Source organism: Seriola dumerili, unplaced genomic scaffold (assembly GCF_002260705.1).
Source record: "Seriola dumerili isolate Sdu_G_001 unplaced genomic scaffold, Sdu_1.0 BDQW01000219.1, whole genome shotgun sequence".
In the NCBI taxonomy this organism is placed as follows: domain Eukaryota; kingdom Metazoa; phylum Chordata; class Actinopteri; order Carangiformes; family Carangidae; genus Seriola; species Seriola dumerili.
In genome coordinates this window covers 2,039,886-2,060,807 of record NW_019174474.1, presented here as the reverse complement: position 1 = coordinate 2,060,807, position 20,922 = coordinate 2,039,886, and the positions used below count along the sequence as shown (strand labels likewise).

The window sequence follows — 20,922 nt, the reverse complement described above, 5'->3', positions numbered from 1 at the left end:
AAGAGCCCATGTTTCAGCTTTCCACCTCTGGGGCCTAAACTCGAGTTTATGTCAGAGGGTCTATCAAAGAGTTTTGGGACAGAGGGACTGCAAAAAGCAAGCACAAAGTTTTAGTAACTATATCATTTTAAGACCATGAGATTTATAAAGCTTTCAAACAAAGGGCCTCTGTTCCTCCTCTGCTGTACATCAGGTCATAACATCCTTTGTAGTGTGACATTTTTTTTTTTTTTTTTTACAACTGAAGAGACTCAGGAGAAACACTCAAACGGGCCAGAGATGTCAGATTGAGCACAGGCTGTTTCCTGAAGAAGGCTGGTATCATTCACACTGAAAGTTACACACAAGATTCAAACAATTATGAAACACCTCAACTTAGAAAAGTCAAGACTCCACGCCTAACAACCAGCCATCTGCTTCCTGGCAACGTGCTTCCTCTGCTCTCATCAACTGCACAGAAACAGTGTGCTGCCGTTTACACTGAAAATAGTTTTCTAGTTGGTCGAAGAGATTTGCCACCATGCAGTGGACTGGGGTTAATAGGTTACAGGCATTTTTATTTCAAGAAGAGAACAAACTTCATGTGTAATATTGTTATGCTTACAGTTTTCCAGTGTTAAAAATGAATACAGAATCTCTTTTCAGGATTGTGTGGCTGATCAATAACACTGATTAAATCCTGTAAAGACACAGTAATGACACAGGAGTGAAGCTCTGCCTATTTACACTGCTGCCATCTCTAATATGAGTACTTGAATTAATGTTGCACATCTGGCATACTGTATATCCAGTGTCTGGTACATGCCATTGTTACTGTTGCAAACAGCACAACAACCATCAAGCTGCTTTAGCGCTATACGCTCTATACGCTTCTATACGCTGTTATGACACTGGGAAACCTATAGTCTATTAAGCATGGATGGATACGCCACCATCATTCAGCCTTGCTGCCAAATTGTCACAGAGGCCTTACACAGTATCGCCATGAAAAAAACAACAACAAAAAAAAAATAAATAAATAAAAAAGCATTTTCCCCATAGGAGAGTTTGTAAAACGTTTGACAGGACATCTCAAACTGCAAACAAGACTGATTATTACTCTTTGAATCATGGATTTTTATACCATTAAAATTTTACATTGCGTTTGTAAACTTTAGCCAGACTACTGACTACAAGCAGTAAATATGTCTGACTGTGACAAAATCAAACATGACATGTCAGATAATTATCATAGAGGGCTAAGGAGTGTGAACCTGACAAGCCTGATAAGGAAATGTATGGTGGCCTCACCTAATTACACGATCTGCTCATGTCATCTCCTGCGTCAGTACAAACAAGCCGCAATGGGAAAGAAAACGTGCTATATCATCGATGCTCGTGTGTTAAATTCTTTAAAACCACCAAATGAGATTTGTTCATTTGTTTGCTGTTGACTTGTTAAACCTAACCCATACATCGTTGGTCTGTGGGTTTATTTCAACAGGTCAATGCATTCTATTTTCCTGCTAAACAGGGACTCAACAGTAGACTAAATATCTACACAAAAGCTGTTAAAAAAACCACGCGTCAGTACGCGTCCCATTATCACTGATTCACAATCTGCTGCAATTTCGCGCAAGTATTTCATTAAGAAAAGTGCATTTAGACATCAGGTCTTAGCAAGTCATTCATAAGTAAAAAGCTATTCAAGTGGCCCATTACATAATCTCTCTGGTTCTCAAATTGCTGCTTGTTAAATCAGCTAATAACGAAGACAGACTCTGCTAAACACACTGTGCCTGCAGGATGTTATCAGCTATAGTGCTCAATTTACCAGGACCAACTGTGTACATTTCAGGAAAAATGAATGGATGAAGTGACTCTTTAAGTTCTCTGAGAGTATTTTATCTGCTTGTCCGCTCTCTGTAAAGTTTTGTCTCTTCCCGTTTCTTTTTTGTACTTTTTTTGCTGTCACATCTGTTCTCCATCTCAGAGTCATTTGTTCTCAGGCGCTCTGAGGGAAACTGACAAAATTCTTATCTTACATTTCTCAAAGAATATGTAGCTGAGGTGCCACATCCCCTTCTATCTTTGGACAGTACTACTGACTCTCTAAGCCTGCAGACTCTCTCGCTCAGTGGCTCTGTGACATTTGGTAGATGCCTGAGAAGTCAACCCATGAACAACAACAACAAAGCAAACTTGCTGACAACAAATTATCAAATTTAAACATAATAAATCCCTTTACAGAGATCAGATAAGATTTAAATTCTGTGAATGTTAAGCAAAATCCAGATGTCAGACATGATCAGAGTATGACATCAGATAGCTGTTATGTAAAGTCAGCCCCTCTCACGGCAACAGGATTAATAACAAACAGGTAAAAGTCAAGCAAAAGTGGCCTCTAAGGTGAAGTCTATTTTGATGAGGTACAGAGGAGATTAATGGTTACCAAATCTTCAGTGATCCGTAAGTAACCACTAACAGCATTAGACAGCAGCTTTCACCCCAGGAAGTGAACCCTCAGACCACCTGAGTGGCTTTTAGTATCAACGTCAAAATCAGTTTTTAGGGAAACAGTCACACTGACGGCAGGAAGTCTTACTGTGCTAGAACAAATGTTTGTACCATTGTACATTTTACAAAGCTTCTCTGTCCTATGAAGGACACCATGTATCTCCAAAATGACAACTTTTAATGAACTAAAAATCAAACAAACAAACAAACAAACAAAAAACTGTTTTCAGCTTTGCAGTGTATTTTTGGTTTATTTTTGAGAAGTTTTATAAACCATAAAACCCAAAATTGCCAAAATTGGAGCTGAATGAATAGACATTAATTATTGATTAATTTGCACCTTATATTCTCAATATATCTTCTGTCTATAAAATGCAAGAAATTTGTGAAAAAATGCGTACTGTAATTTCCCACAGCCAAAGGTAATGTGTTCAGATTGTTTATTTTATGTGATCAGTGGGAAAAAGCCCAAAAATATTCAGTTTACTATCAAAGAAAAGCACCAAATCTGCAAATTTATGAAGCTGGAAACATTAAACATATTGCATTTTGGCTTGAAAAATGACTAAAAATAATTATCAAAATAGTTGTTGATAATTTCTCTGTTTATTGACTATTGATTACCAACTTATTGATCCAGCTCTAAATTAATGAGTGAGAAAAAAAATGGTTGGGTTGGTTTGTTGGTCAGCTGTGCCCTATAGTAACCCTGTTGACTCCACACGGCCATGACCTAAATAACAAGCCAAAGCTTAAAGTAGGCTCTCGACTCACATTCAAATGCCATTACATCAGGATCATCCTACTTTAACTTCCGCTTGCGTCAAAATGTATAAAATTTGAACCCGGCTCTCTGCACACGTCCAGCTGTGATGTGACATTAAAACAGCATCTTCTCTACCAGTTAACTTCTAACTCGCACTGGAACAGACGAGCTTTGAAACGGTTTCACTAAGGCCATATGGTTGCAGTATAAAAAGTGCAGCTTAAGGACACGTTTAAAACTATTAGCATTTTGACCCTGAGGATGAGCAGTGGGGTTACTGCAGAGCGTCGTCCAGGATGCGGCCGGCCGACACACCGGCTTCTCAGCAGCTCTCCTCCCCTCAACACCCTGTCATGTTAAGCCGAGCTCTGGCTCAATCTAAGCCTCCGAGAGGTCGCGGCCTGAAATGGGAGGTCAAAGTCGGGCCTCGCTGCAGGCTTCACTCCCTCATATCAGCAGCCTGTTTGAACAGACTCCTGATACAAGTCTAGACTTCTGATAACAGAGCCGACTGTACATGCAGTTTGTGCTGTACTACATCGTCTTCTGTAATGCAACACAAAACACACCATTGTTCTATGCAGACGCCTGCATCACCACTGTTTCACATCCTAATGTCAGGCACATGACGATTGTTATTGCTGTAAATAAGATTTGGGAAATGCCACTTGAAGTAACATTTAGTGTAGAAGTATGACACAAATATATGATTTACACATTTACCATTCTTTTCAGGCAGATGGAAATACTATAATACATGCACATTGAAACCCCTGAAACATTGATGCCAATTATATTTTCATTTTGTGAGTACATTATATTAATATTAAAAATGTAGTATATTATCTGACCTTTGATTGATTTAAAAAACTCCAAAACCCAATATCTATTCAATGTAACTGCCCTGAGTAATACATTAAAATACAAAAGTAAAACAAATATCTGTTTATTAGAGCTCAAAGGATTAGTCAATTGGTTGATGGACAGAAAATCAAACAGCAATTATTTTGATAATCCTTCAACTGTTTCACTAATTATAATATGAAATGCCAATAAGCTTCTAAAATGCTGTTTTAAAAAAAAATCATTGTAAACTGAAAATCTTTCGGCTTAGACTGTTGGTCAAACTAAACAAGACATTTAAAGATGTCCCATTGTGCTCTGAAAACTATTTTTGACATTTTATAAACTAATTGAGTAATCTCTTACGTAAATAAGCACGAGTTGCAGCCCTACTGTTTATATCTGACATTGTTTCGTTAAATTCACATAAACTGTTACATATGAGAGGTAAGAAACTGTAAATGCTGACTGAAGCTCTGTCGTGCCCAACACATCTCTGTCCTATTTTATAATTCAAGGGCTGCGACAACCGAGCTGCCACATCCCATGACTCTTTGGATGACAATACAGAGAAAAATCACTTAAGTAAAACACGCTGCCTTGAGATGGGAGGAGGAAAAAAGGTTTTCTAAAAACAGTGAAGCCCTGTCATGGAAATAAATGCTTTTTTAATCTTAAAAAAAAAAAAAAAAAAAAAAAAAAAAAAATCCACATCCGGCCCTCTCACATTATGTAAGATAGAGTAAGGCCATCATATTAAACTTTGGGAAAAGAACACTGAATGAGAGTGTTCATATCCTGTGTGTCTCCTTACAGATAAATACTAGATCCTGATAATAAATGCAGAGAAAAGGTCAAGTCAACAAAGGGACGTGAGGGAAATTAAAAATTGGAATGATTGTTTAAAAAGCTCCTGACTGTAAATGTACACCAGACAGGTTCACAAACCTCCCAGTATGGAGGAAGAGCTGCCAACCCGCTCTAAACCTAGACTTTTCCATTTGATGCGATTCATGAAGAGTTTAATATTTCAGTAATGGGTCTCATATTTTCCAGCTAATTTCTTGGATATTTTACTCAGAAATTACTCAGCTATTTCCAAAAAAAAAAAAAAGAAAAAAAAAGGGGAAGGCTGACACAACTTTGTCTGATCACAAGGGAAATACTGCAGTTATTACGTACACATTCATTACATTCAAGTTTTTAAGAAAAGTCTAGGAGGTTACGTTCATAAACAACTCATAAACAGAAATTAGTATCCATGAGAGTTTTCTAGTCAAATAAAAAAGCACCTGTATAAAGAAACATAGTAATTAAACCTTGGCAATCATCCTACTTTCTTCATCTATTAGTTAAAGTAGCTTACACTTCAGAATATTATTTTGTGGTATATAGGGGTGTTGTGATATAAATCTGTAAAAACGATAACCGTGAGATTCAAAAAATGAAATACTGATAAAGTGTTAATAATGCACATATGATAATATTGTGATGGCAGATGTTAGGCCTTGTAGATCTTTTGTCTGTCAGTTGATCTTGTTTCCTTTTCGCTCTCCATTAGGTGTAACTATTGTTTTTGTATATATTCAGTATGGTAACAGACTCTTTCTACTTCCCTACAATTTCACCTAATGGATTTTCCTACAAAGAGACAAAACACACAATAAATAAAGTTAAAGATTATTAAATATATTATTATTATTATTGCTATAAAAAAAAAAAATTCTATAGATATTGCAATAATATTGTTATTGTGAATTCCTTTGGCTCTAATAATCGTGTAATGAAAATCTGATATTGTGAAAGCCATAGTGGTAAATTTGATATTTCTGTTGAATATTTTTTTATCATATGTTGAGGTGTATTGTTGCTTATCCTACTGTTTGTCAAATAAACTTTATTACACTGCAGAAGTTGTAAATGTGCCTTGTGTGTACATATGTCTCCGTGTAATCAGATCCTTCTTCTACCTTGTAGGTCAATGGCATTAGGCTACTTTAACCTGACATGCAGTCACTTAATCTTTGAGTCCAATTAACCTTGTGTCATCACACTATTCCAGGAGGCAGTAAAATCCCTCATTAACCTAAATGGCATCTGTATTAGTTTGCTCTAAGTGGAGTAAATTTGTTTTTGTTTCATGTCCTGTAGATTTAAATCCACACTCCTAATTAATGAACTGATCGTCATTGTAAACATCGTAATTCTCTGTTTCTATGAATCAGAGCTGCCAGATCTTTTCTGTGCACATCTAGAGATTTTCAAATATTACAGTAATGCAAGCTTGGACTGATGTTATAATAATAATGATGGTGTTTTTGCGCCATAAGATTACATAAACAGACCAGGCATGTTTTCAAACAGGGCACTGATGCGATGCTGGAAGCTCAGAGGACTCGGCCAGACTGCCAACTCTGTGAACGCCGGGTCAGCAAAGTCGCGAGAGAGACACACGCAGACAGACAGAGGGAGGGAAGGACGGATAGACGGTGGGCAGGAGTTAATGTAACAGAGCAAAGCCCTGTCATTCTGCCTTGCTACAGTGATCTGTTTGTAATCCTGCTTCAGATGTTTGTTTGGAGCAAGGACGGCCCTACACACAGTCTCCATTGTTGGGCAGTTGGGTGGTAGGATGAGGGCATGGAGGAGAAAGGGCACAAGACCAGAGCCTATATGTCTCTCCACTGGAGAGACGCAGCTGCTCTATTGAGGACGAAGAGCTCAGAGAGGTTTGGGACCGTTTGACAGCAGCTGGTAACAGCTTCTACAGCGGGTGGCTTGGCCTAATTATCAGGATAGAGATGCCAGCAGCCTGATTCCCCGCTTTCTCCATGAACATGTTAGAAACAGGCGCACATTATACAGCCGATTGAACAACACCATGTCTGCCACTGGTTATAATGGGGTGCTAATTACGCAGCATCCTGAAGAAGAGGAGAGTTGACTGGGCAGGCCAAGTGTGGGATGTGTTTTGAAGAGGAAAAAGTTGAATGAGACGGAAACACCCATGAGCCTGGGTGATATGTCTGAAATTAGAATAAAGATATTAAGCTGAATATTTCTTCTGATATTCATTTATATCACAATCCGGCAAATAAAGGAAATATCACTTATGTTAAACGCAACTGTAAGTAACTAAAAAACTAGAACTCAAAGAATCTACAATCACCATTTGTTTATTAAGTTAAGACAAAAACACTACAATGTTGAGTGTTAGTCTAATTCATGTTGAAGCTACAACCTGAAAATCAGAAAAACAGCAGATGATGCAGTATGAAGTGTTGATAAAATGACACGACGCACTGCAAGAACAGCAGCCTCAGTGCTTTGCACACAAGTCACAAGCTGTTCACCAGATTCAGAAAATATGAGCTATAATTGTTTTTATGATGCGCATAGAAAGCTATTGTAATGCATCATACCGGCCTTGATGCCCGGCAACATGTTGACATTCCCACTCATGAATACTCAGTAGTCATTACTACATTATTACTATATTATTACATGAGTACTCAGTACTCATGGGACAGGCCACAGCCATCTTTGAACTCGGCCTTCATTTTGATCTCAACTACACACCTGTAAAGTTTTATGATGGCATCATTCACGGTAGTGATGCTGATGTAGTGACGAAGTTTAGGTGTCTCCAGGACTTATCTTGCCATGATCTCACACACACACGCACATGCACACGCACACACACAGAGACAGACATTTTTTGTGATACAATGATGTGATTTTGTTTGCTCACTGAGTGAATGAAAGTTGACTGAATCAAAGAGTTAATCATAAATCACTGTCCACCTATTGATCAGAGTCCATTTAATTAGGCGCTGTTATCCCTCACCCTCCGCCATCAGTGATATGGGGATTAAGTGCTGAACATGCTTCTGAGTAATCCTAGGAGCCCACAGAGCAACCACTTACACACCACTCAATCAATGAGGCTTGGGATTTGTGGTAAAGCCACAAGCACAGTGTGATTCTGTATTTCCTGGGCAAAGTCCTTGTCCAAGGTCAGGACTGTTCATTTTTCATTCTGAAAAAGGAGTAGTTAAGTGTATGGCAAGTCCATGATTGGAGCTGACCAGCGTCCTGAGTCTCCATCAGAGTGACAGCTGCATCCTCCACAGCAGGAGCAGAGGAAGGATGAAGCATCTCAATTCAATAGTAACAAAAAGCAGCCCAACAACCCAGCCGTTTCTCTAGCAACGGCTTGTTGATGCTGCTGTGTTTATGATCTGTCTCCTCCCACCTCTTATCCCCATGCTCCTCCCCCAGTGCATGACAAAAAAATCCCCTTTTTAATCAGCAGTGACAGAGCCTGACCCAGATTGCCTCGAGAAGGCTGCATGGTGGTGTGGCGAGGTTTACTGAGGCCACAGGGTTTCATGATAGAGATGTAAAAGGTGCCATAAGCATGTGTAGGCCAAAATAAAGACGATTCAGCAGGGTACTACACAGAGCACCTTTCAGGCTACTGAGCCTTGACTGCACTGCTACAGATGGTGATCTGGGAAAAAAAAAGAAATATGCTTGTGGCAGTAGCCAGAACTTCAACATACGGCTCTGCAGGCTCTGGTGAGACGGCCTGTGGGTTTCATATCTGATATCTAACACTGATTCATTTCATACAGAGGTCTGACCTATTTACCAGCTTCCAAACTCATGCTTCCTCTGTTCTCTGATGGTCCAGCTGATGGATGAAGGGTTCGTCAGGCCAGAGAAGTTGGCCTCGTTGATCAGTGGAACTTTAAAGATAAACTTTAAAGGGTCAACTTCTCCAGACGTGCTGTGCTGGGGCTGGTTTCACACTGGCCTGGAGTATTAGATGAGCCTTGATTTTGCTCTTAGATTAGTTTAATGCAAGTTAGACAGTTTCACAAAAATAAAGAGTGGCTTATTTTAAGCCTATAAAGTTGCCCATCCTTTTCCCAGGCTAACTCAGAGCTGGGAGCCAAGTTTACATGGTAACACTCACACCTGCTGACCAGTGGCACCAAACAACAAATAAAAGGAGTCCTACTTAAGATAGTCAAGAACTAGATAGCTTTGTGCAACTGCTGAATACAGTCTATCTGAGGTCTGACTATTAGTTTGCTCTAAGCCATAGTAAAAGTCTATCTCTGTTGATGATTAAAGCTGCTCTCTGCTGCTGGTGGACATGATTCCTCCAGCAAGTTAACCAGTGAACTTCAAGCAGTGGCCACATTTAGGCTGAGGAATACTAGTTGTATAAGTAGTAGTTGCAGGTTTCAACAGTGTTCACATCCTCAAAAACATCATTGACTGTAATTCCTTTTCAATGCCTTTAACACTCTCTAGAGCTGAGCAATATGTACAAAATGAATGTTACTACAATCCAAAGAAATTCAGATGTGAAGAAATAAAGTATCGGACTCATATACAAAGTGACATGATAAAAGATGCAGGGCTGAAACTACCACTTATTTTCATTATTGATTGATGTGCTGTTTTTTGAATAAAAATTGATTCATTTATATAGTGCTCTTATCCAAAAAGCTTTTTTGATTTGCCTCTCATTCACACATGCACATACACACTCACCAATGGCTACCATACAAGCTATGAGTGTCTTGCTCAAGGACATCTCATCATGAAGACAGGGAGGGATCTAACCCCACACTCTGGGATTACTGGACGACCCCCTCTACCTCCTGAGTCACTGTTCCTCAAGCTTCTCTAACAGTCCCTCTTTTTCACTTCTTATTTTTGTTTTATTTTTTTCATTCATGATTCCTATGACATGTATAAACTGTAAGCAACCAAAATATCATATATAAATTCCATGTCATTACTAACACCGCCACCAACCCTCAACCATCTCTACACAGCAGCACTTTTCAAATCTACAGAACTTTATAGAAATTTATAGCCAAGATCTATGTGAGGAATATATATTCATGAAAACTGGTTCACATGTGTTAATTTGCTTCCCTCTATGTTGACAAACACGAAGCATACGTCATACGCCATACGTCCAGCAGACAGGACTGGACAGACCGTAGCAAAACGTGAACTGACATTATTACAGGGTCTCTGCCATACTATCCCACAAAAACAGCAGATTGACCAGGGGGAGGTGACTCACTTCAGACGAGTGGCCAGATGACGAGTCCTTCTGAGGCTACTACACAACCTGACACACAACAGAAATATTGGAATGTAAAAAAAACAAAGAAACAGAAAAAACAACCTTGTGTCATGTCCACACCATCTGAGGTTAAATTAACACACAGATATTTTTGCACACCCACCCTATCTGATTCATATCAGATCTATGTGTAAACAAACTACTCTTTAAACCAGCTCTCCTCATCTGCAAATAGGAGCTAGAGAAAAATCTAAAATTATTAGCAGTGGACAAACACACTCTACATGTTTTGCCTCATCACTGCACAGGACTGAGGGATGACCTTATTAGATTCAAGGAAGGAAGGCAGACTCAAATCAAATAACTCCCTGTGCTTAAATTTAATAAAACTTTCACTTGGGACAGTCACTAATCAATCAATACGACTTCCCATTTTCCAAAGCAGAAGCGCTATGAAGTGTGCAGTCTCCCTCTGCATAGCATTATATCGGCTCAGTTCCTTTCTGACTCCTTTACATGATGTGATACTCAGAGCATTTGGGGATAATTACTGATTAGCTTTGAGACAGCAGCAGCATGTTGTTGACCAGTTGGATACAAGCTAATCTCATGTTTACTGTCCTGTCTACCTCTAGGACCAGACTAAAAGTAACTGTGCAGGGGGCGGCCGCTGCATTCGGGCCTACAGCACAATGTCAACGCCTCTGGGTCATCCAGCTCATAGCACTGCTCACTGTTGAGCCTACTGTCACACATGGTGGAAAGACAAGCCCACACAGTTCATTACAGTGATGCAGAGGAGCAGCGGCTGGCTGACGAACATTTTACTGCAACACCGTTTATCATCTTGAGATAAAACAAACTGGTGTTGCTAGGCAAACTCAGCATGCAGCTTATGGCAGGGACGGAAAAACCCATTTAGAATCTAATCCTTCAAGATGACATTAACATGCGCTGAGTTTAAGTAGCTTATATAAACGCCCTACTGCAGCAACTGTTTGGAGTCAGAGCATTTTAACAGGAATGTTGACAAGTCTCTCGAGGATCCTTCTGAGACCTTTGTCTCTGCGACTACTGCCATCGGTTTTCCTACCGAACCTGAAGCTAACCTAAGCTTTATCCCTGCATAGCAGTGATAAACATAAAATGATGGAATATAGCATTAGAGGATTTCTGAAATATTTAGATTTGAAGAAATATACAGTAGATTTGGTTAAAGACCGTGCTAAGGCCTGAAAATAAAATACAAACCAGTGGTTGGCAGCAAGATAAGTAGATATGGAAGGCAAATTTTTTTATACTTCTACTTTCCAGGTAGAGGCAGTTATCTTGTCTGAGGCGAGACGGAAAAAAAGGACCTTTGTGTTTCCCCACACTCGTCTGTCATTCCTAGTTTGGTAGTTTGGCAGAGAGAGAGAGAGAGAGAGAGAGAGAGAGAGAGAGAGAATGTCTTCCACAGAACCTCTGACAGGCTTGTGTTCGCCAATAAAACTCAGAGGCTCTTCATACTCTCGGCTGCTGTGCAGCTGTATCCAGCAACTGCTGTCTGTCATTGGTGCATAAAGTTGTAAAGTCCAGCTGAAATTACAATTAGACATCACTTCTAGTAGTCAAAAATCACAAGTGATTTCAAATATGACATTAGCAGTGCACTTTTTTCCCTGGTGGATGTCTGTTTGGTGGCTTGTCCAGCAAGCCAAGGTGAAACACAAAATGTGTTTTTATCTGCAGAAAGCTAAAGTGGGTTGTTTACATTAAGTGGCTCTTTTTTGTGTGTCAATGGCTGCTGTCTGGCAAGTAGATAATCAATGACAGAACACTGACGTTGGTGCTTTAGGCAAACACAATCTAAGATAAACAAATCTGACAGATATGCAAAGACATTCTGATCTTATGTAGACAAAAAAACAAATGATATTGTCCAGACTGAAATATAACTTTCATTGATTGCTGCGAGACTTTGTACCGACATTCATGTTGCAAGCAGGAGGAATCCTAATAACTCTCCTGATCTACCTCCACCAGCAGGTCAAAATTTGACTTTGTCCAATACTTTGGTTTATGGCCAAACACCTGCAAAACTATTAGACTAGTAATAAACTACAATGGTGTACTATCAGCATATTAGCATTGTTAACAAGATGATGTTAGCAGCTCAAACCATTTATGGTTTTGTGACTCTAATTTTACCTTATCTATAACAGCTTAACCAAGGCTGTGTCACTCATGCCAGTAAAAGAAGTTGCTTTGGGAAATTACACTTTAAGCCACAACTCCATCAGCACTTTTGAATCTGTTCATAAATGTATTATACTTATTATGCAACAAGCAATGTCCACATGTCCATAAAAAGGCATGACACTGATTAATTAATCAATGTCATACTTTCAATCTCCCCCATATGTGTATCGTACCACAGGCACTGCATAGTGTACATTACAGATTAATGAAGAAATCCAAGTCTGCCTAAAAGCTTCTGAAACGTGCAGAGGCAGCTGGGTGGAGATTGTGCTGTACGACACACAACGTCAGCTCTAAGCCCTTCTCTGTGTCTCCTGTACAGTATATTTATGCAGTTGGGGGTCCTGTGGGAAGAGCCAGAATTAGCAGTGGATAGTGAAAGGTCATAGAGCAGTGGGAATGGAGATCCTGTTGACGCAATCTGTCCAATCATATTTGTTTCCTTCGGCCAGACACAAGTGCCTACGTCTAGACTCGAGGAACAAACCAAAACAACACAATCCCATAAAACACATGTGTTTGCGTTTGACCCTGCTTAGAAAAGCTGCTTTTTGACGGTGGCGGTGACAGCATTCAAACCAGTTTCATAACAACACTGAAATACTTCCTTTTAAGAAGAACACACACCACTTAGCAGGCAAGCTCCTAAAAAATCTTAACAATGACAGTGAACATATCTTAACCAGGGAGAGACAAAGAGCTCTCTAAAGTGTCAGAGCAGACCTTGCCTGAGTGTGTTTTACAGTTGTTTAAACAGCAGTAAGCCATGTCTGCTGCTGTATACACAGTAAATGCAGGCAGACGGAGCCTCTGGAGGAGTTGTTTTTCACAGGCCTGTGTGGTATGCATTTGCGTCCCAGCCCACTCAGACCTACCTCATGGCTGGCTGGTTGGCATTCCTGCCTCACTCTGTAATTATGGCTCTTCTCCAGGCCTCTAAGCTCTTCTCTCTCTACAATGCCGTATTCTGACAGGGCAGGGACCTGCCTCTGTCAAAGGTGCACACTTTTCACCTGGCCATATAGCTCAGGCTCTAATTTTAACAATAACACATCACGGGGTGAGAATGTGCTTTGACAACCGCGGAGGCCAACAGTTGCAGCAGGGAGAAAAAAAGAAGCAGCTTCAATTACACTTGTTGTCATGGATCATAAGTCAGGGTTAATGATGATGTTTTTAACCTTGGGGTGAAAATATGTGATATTAAATACGTTAAATCAATTAAAGAATTAAAATGAAACAAGTACTTTGCTTTAAACCCTGTCTCCCAGTGTGTGAGAAAAAGTATTAACACTTAAACACCTGTGAAAGAGTCTACACACCAAGCAGCACATAGATCCTTGTAATCTGGTGATGTGATACTGAGGCTGCAGTGAGAACAGAGGAAGTTTTACTGTACATGCTCATATAGCACATTCATTTGAAGCCATTGGATGTATCAGCAGAAAGTTCCTGGTCTCTGATTTGAGAGGTGATTTCCTTTCTAATTTCTGTCTAAAATGTCTCTGCAGATACAAACAACCTGACAGAGATGATGGATGGATTCACTTTCATCTTCTGAAAATCCCACAATATAACTACATTTATCTGATCTCAAATTAGATAATTGTGATGATGACATGCCAATTCTACTGGACTTATTCACAGGTTTGTTTACAGAGTTAAAAATGAAACCTAGGACTGAAGCCTCAGCCTACAGAACTTGTAGGAAACCTACAGCAAATAAGCAAATATTTTTGACCAAATGTTTCAAAACTCAACGTACTGTTGCCACTTCAACAATGTGAACTTGTTGTCGTAAACTGATGAATAATCCAAATGCATTATCAGTATGTGAAAGGAAATCTCACAGAATTTCAGACAATCTGCTCCATTCATGCAGCTGGGGGCACATGACATGCCTGCAGCAGAAGGATTAGGACGATCAGCTGAGTGCGACTCAATACCACATTGTTCCTCGCTGTTCACCGCTTGTTTTTCCTCCAACTCTCCTTGCAGCTTATCAGAGGAGGACAGAGCCAAATCTCTCTCCCCTACGCCTGCCAAACTTCAATCATTCGCAGTCCACTTCCCCCCGTAAACTGCTAACAAGCCACTATGGTGGTGCCAAAATGTCAAAGCCTTTTGTGTTACTTTTTCATGCTCTTTATTGTTTCAAACAAAGCTCTAGGTGTTTTTTTTTGTAAAAACAGCTCATGTTCAGGACAAATAAATACAGCTAATGGCAGTTAACAAAATCAGAAAATCAGCTTTGAGCTTCAGATTACAGACTACACACTGATGCCTTTGTTCGTAGGTCACATCTGTATTTGGGTGACAAAAGGCAGCCACACAGCGTGCTGCTGTGTGAATGTATCAGAAAGGGTGTGTGTCAGCCTGAACTCATCCTCCATTCAAGCTCTCATTGTCTCTGCTCCATGCTGATAACAAAAAACACACACTATGCAAACAGATCTCATCTACTCCATCAAAGGCTGATGTGGCAGTCTGGACAACAAATTAAAAGGCAGGTCACAGACAAAACAATGAAACATACTATTATATGGATTTGTGGCTGTGGTTCAAAGGGTAACTGTGAAAATGTTTATCATGCAGGGATGCTAGCAAGTCACTGTTTTAACTTTCAACAAATAGTTTTGGGAAATATGCTTATTCTCTTGCTTGCCAAAACTTGAGGAGAAGACTCATGTCTGAGAGTGCCAAGAGTTTGAAGAGAAGACTGATGTCCCTTTCATGCCTGTATGGTAAGTATATGTTGTTGGAGCTTGCAGCGGGTTAGATTAACTACGCATAAAGACTGCTGCATGCCTCTGTAATACAGGGAGTCGTCATTGTTACACTTTGATTTAATTAAATTTATTACACTTTTTACTAATTAAAAAGGCAAGATATAATATGTTGATTAACGAGCTTTAGAGATGCTGGTAGCTGGATTTTGTTTACTTTCAGACAGAGCCAGGCTCTTCCCCCTTGTTTCCAGTCCTTATGCTAAACTAGGCTAAACAACTGCTAGCTCCAGTAACATATACTTACCATACAGGTATAAAAGGGGCATCAATCTTCTCATCAAACTCTAAGCAAGAGCGCAAACAAGCATTCTTCCCAAATTGTCCAACTATTAATTTAATAGCTGTTGGTTCTTCAGAGCAATGTTCAATATGCATAATATATGGTTATTAGCACAGTACCACATCTCACTCGGTGGGTCTTCCTTTAAAATATCTGACATAGATTCACAGAAAAAGCTACAGAAGTGAAAATCCTCTGTGGCTTAATGATAAAAGTATTAAAGCTGGAGTTTGTATCCCAAAATAGCAAAATAATTACATATCACAGCAATTACATATCCCTTGACAGCCACTGTGCATTCAGAATTTTGCCCAGAAAGCAGTTTGAATGCACCTTTAAACCTCAAAGAGCCACATCAGCAGCATCTTGGCTTTGAGAAGGGACTGGGCAAAGCAGAGACATTTAACCCGCTGAAACCTCTGTAATGGAGATTAAAAAGCTCCAAGATGTGCTCACCTGGCACTCATGTGAGCAGGCCTGTGCTTGAACAAAGGGAGATGGTGTGCAGCAGAAGAGCACAAATATAGTGTACGGATATTCTGTGTTGACTCAAACTATGCAAACACTGCACCTGATGGCGATGAACAAACACACTCACGGCTGACTTTCTGCTGTACCAGTTTCAGTTGCCTTGGGAAATCAGTGTGCTGCAGTAAATAGATTTTTACTTTCCAGTGTGATAATCATCTGTTTCCTTGAGCGCTGCTTATCTTTAACAGTAATTTCATTCAGCCAGTGATCCTCAAACCTTCCTTCATTGTGGCCTTTGGCAATCTGTCTATCATTTTTTTTCCCACAATAGATTATGTGCAATCTGGATTTTAAACATTTTGTTTATACAGTTTTATGAATAGGGCTCACCTATATAGAGTGAGGAGTCTTTCTTCTTCACATGATCATCGATATAGGACACCCCTAGAGGCTGTACCGGCGTGGCTCCGATACCCAGCAGGACCTGAGCTCCGATCAGCAGCAGGTACATCATGTTGGTGTTGGGCTTGTGGGCGCACACAGGGTCCACTGGCACCTGGGCGTCCCTGCTGGTGTTGGAGCAATCATCCCGACCCACGTCAGTCCTCCACGTTTCGCGTATCTCATACTGATTTGTTAAAAACTCCGGGAGAGCTGAGAGAAGGGCGCCGAGTGCCATGACGATGCCCCCGCAGCCTATCAGACGGGGACGATGTGCTTTGGCCCCAAAGTAGCTGACAAACAGGATCAGCGCCAGGTTGCCTATCTCAAAGCTGCTGGCTATCACTCCGACGTCAGCACTTTGCAGGTTGAACCGTCGCTCCAGGGTGGTCAGCACACTCACCTGAAAACAACAACAGAGCACAGACTCAAACCAGGGTCATGGGAATGATGCTGAACAAAGCAAAAAATGTGGCACAAATACAAAACCAAGGATGTCGTGGGAATCTCACGTCACCAACAGAGAGAGAGAATTCATCATATGATTTATCAGAATACATATAAGCGGGTGAAAATGCACACAGAAGATACTGTGATCGGATCGGCCAGTTCACATCTTCAGGTGACATGTAAATGCAAAGTGCAGAGTGTGATTCTGCCCAGCAAGTTGAGGGGGCACCTAACTCGACCTCTTCCTGCTAGGTTAAGTAAGCCCAGCAAAAACTAGTAGTAGCAGTAGCTAGCAAGTGATGAATGATGCCTGTCTACAAGTCTGCCAGCTCAAACCAACTAATTTGTAGATTAAGATCTGATCAGAAGAAAGGGGATAGCAAGAATGCTTAATAATACCAGGGGTAAATGCACAGAACAGTCATTATCCAGATAACACATCCAGATACAGATCACATATTAATACCAGGTGTAAACAGGGGCCTAAACTTGAGTCTTCTGGATGTGCTCTTGGAGAAATCATCAGTCACGCTGTTTGAAACTGTGCCTTTCCATTGGAATATCCTGAATGACAAGCTGTTCAGATGTTCCACACTGTGGCTCCTCCCTGCCAACAGGCCTCTGTTTCTGATTAGCCGCGCACAACAACATTGACTTCCACAGCTTTAGTTAGAACGGCTCATCACAAGCTTCTCTCTCTTTCACCAGCTGTCGGAGCCTACCAGTAACTTCCAGCTGAGGCGCACAAAGCAGAATGGTTGTCACAATACAGTTTGTCAGATATGATCCAGAGGTCAGTGATTAAATACTGTAAGTGAAGCATAATAATCTGTTGTATAGGAGAGGAAGGATGTGTTTGCTTGCTTGTGATGTGTGGGAACAGTCTTTCTATGCCCTGCGAACCAGTGTCACATTTAAACAGTTATCAAGCTATTTTCAGATCTGTCCCAAACTGTCCTTGAAAGGGCATCACAATTTTCCATTTCACAACTGGCTCCGTTGAAGAGTTTTGATTGAGCTCTAAAAAAAAAAAAAAAAAAAAGGATCCTGCCAACACAAACATCCCGTTCTGCAAAGACTGACTTCACTGCAAGATAAATGAGCTTGCTGGTTTGTTGTTGGAACACTTTTCCATCAAATGCTTAATTATGCCAATTTAATGTACACAGTGGATTTGAATTGGAGCAGTTGTTTGGATACAACTAGGTGACTTTTGAGGCTCCAAAAGGCTCTGTGCTTTAGGGCCAAATGTGGAAGTGACTGATCAAAAATCTTTTTTTTCTTTTTTTAAAATACAACTAGACTTGAATTCCATCTTTAACTTGACATTAAGCATCATACATTGCTAAATATAAAATATACTGTTTTTTTGTGTTGTTTTCAGCTTTTCCTGCATGTCTCTAAAACATTCATCACATTACAATCTACACACCAGGTGTGGTACAGAAATAGAAATTTACAGCACAGCCATATCTTAGAGTTACAAGTTCTGAAAACTGAATTTGTTCTATGAAAATAAAATCTGTCGTGAACCAGGGAAGAAACCCTATTCCCTTCAGTCCCGACTGATGCCTGGTATTAATCTATGATCTGTTTCCTGTCCCGTTTGAGATAAGATTTAATGCACAACAGGCGAGGAGGATGAGGAGATGTCATTGCCAACAAAGACAAACATTGAACAGCCTGTTTGCTTTGTCACTGGAGTTTAGAAAATAAGTTGTCCTCTGTGACTTTTAGGAGGCAGGAGTGACAGCAGGTAATTCTTGCAGCTGCTCTGAACCCGACTGCAGTGACTCCTTCACTACAGATCAAGGCATGGGGAGGATGATTGTTGGGAGTGGTCCGTGCCGGTGTCCTTCAGTGATGTTGAGTGGATGGAAAACTTCAGAATGAGTCATGACGTTTCTGCCCCTTGGGCGGCTCTTTCCCACAAATGCAAACGCACTGGACAGGCTGCATTTACGCCTGGCTGGCTCCGCCCTGGCTGGGATCTGATCATAACATTGCCTCATCCTCTACACTAGCTCTAGGTCTACACAGTAACACTGCAATAAAGTAAAGCAGAGGGAGCGAAGCCATTATCTAATCAGATCCCATCCCGTTATGGGAGGCCTGGGCAAGTGTGTGTGTGACTGACAGCTTCTGCAGTGGAAGCACTCTGGATGAGTTAAGCTCTCGTCGCCAGGTTCAACATGTTTGTGCACTTCCACTTAAACAGGCAGCCTTCCAGGAGGATTAAAGCCAGAATAAATTATACAGGAAAAACCCAGTGGAATGCAGACTGGTCAGTGGTCGAAGCCACATTTTGTCCGGATAACGACTTAAACTGTGGAAATGTTTAAATCAGTTGCATGGCAACAAAACAAACCTCGTCATGCTTTGTGACATCCCATCACCTCACAGAAGAGCGAGTCTTGTCTGAGCACAAGGAATCCCAACTTCCACCGATTTACTTCAGCATGTACTGACAGGGTCTGTATTATCAGCAAGCAGAAAAAGCTGCTCAATGCTGACATTTACTTCAGCACGTCAGGGTTCTGCACTAATGTGAAAGTGCTGAAATAGTGCTACTTGTGAAGGCACGGCAGCTGTTTATAAGTGAAGCCTTGGCTATTTAGAATCATTTCCACTCTGTTTTATGAGGTGTGACTTACTGAAGGTTGACTGAAGGTTAGCTAAATGTACTTTAACTGTTCTGAATGAGCTATTTTGTGTCTAAAAGAAGCTACATCGATAGCGTTAGCTGTGGGCACACAGAATATTTTCTACTTTTTTAAATGTTTTTATCTTTATATTTTATCTCAAGTTTTTGAGCACAAGTGAAGTAAACAATTACATATTTTCAGGTCATGTATGTGAACACACACAGTAAAGCAGATTTTGAATTAAATTTCTATGAACTGATTACTAACACCAACATACTGTTTGGATATAATAATAAAAAAATTATCTTTATATTTTATCTCAAGTTTTTGAGCACAAGTGAAGTAAACAATTACATATTTTCAGGTCATGTATGTGAACACACACAGTAAAGCAGATTTTGAATTAAATTTCTATGAACTGATTACTAACACCAACATACTGTTTGGATATAATAATAAAAAAACCTCACTATGGATTTTTTAATTTTTACCACTTTCTCAACACCTGTGCACAAAAGGCCCAAGTCTGACAGCAATAATAAATTACCTGGCAGATGTATGTTTTGCATTATGGCTAAACGTGAAATAATCCTGAATCATTTAACATCTCAGCATAAATTTCATAAAACGAATAAAAAAAATGACAAATATGTACGACTTTATTGGAACATAGCTATCAATGCTGATATTGAATATAGTTTTAAAAAGACAATAATGTTCCTGTTGAACAGTTTGGGCTTCTCCCTCCAACACGCTGCAGTTTGACAGGTTCACTCAGCTGAGACGAACACAGTTCAGGCTCAGGTGTTGGTTGCACTTTGCAGCTCGAGCCCTGAAGTGTCGGATTTGGTTCTTATCAGGGAAGCGTTACTATAACCAACAGAGACCCACAGGTGCTGCAAACACAGAAATCCCAAATAGAGCTTTCCCAAGGCTTGTATATAATATTAACTCCTACAATTAAAATCAGTTGAAATTTGTTCCTATAGTTTTTCATTGGTTGAAACAAGACAACTCCAATGACAGTATTGTAAATTACGTAGAATTAAAGGTAGAGTCTTCAGATTCCTTGTTTTAGCCGACAGTCAGCTCAAAACCAAAAGATATCCAGTTCACCACCATATATGACAACAAACAGCCACCAAACCTCTTATTTGTGAAGGTGGTTGCCCTTTTGGCTTGAAAAATGACTGAGATGACTAATCATCAATCAATTAATCATGCAACTATGATATATGATAGTGAACTGAGTACCCCTGGGGATTTGGACTGTTGGTCAGACAAAAAAAAGACGTATGAAGATGTCACTTTTGTCTCTGGGAAGCTGTGATTGCAATTTTGCAATTTTTTTTTACATTTTACAGATAAAACAATGAATCAATTGA

At 40.1% G+C, this 20,922-nt stretch overlaps 1 protein-coding gene across 1 annotated transcript in view; it reads right to left on the bottom strand.

Annotated features, from left to right (window-relative positions):
• LOC111228692 (solute carrier organic anion transporter family member 3A1-like) overlaps window positions 1–20,922 on the bottom strand; it is a 35,330-nt gene that overhangs the window by 12,049 nt on the left and 2,359 nt on the right. Inside the window, exon 2 of the mRNA XM_022754698.1 lies at window positions 16,392–16,845. Coding sequence (XP_022610419.1) covers window positions 16,392–16,845 — 454 coding nt within the window. The remainder of the gene's footprint in view (window positions 1–16,391; window positions 16,846–20,922) is intronic.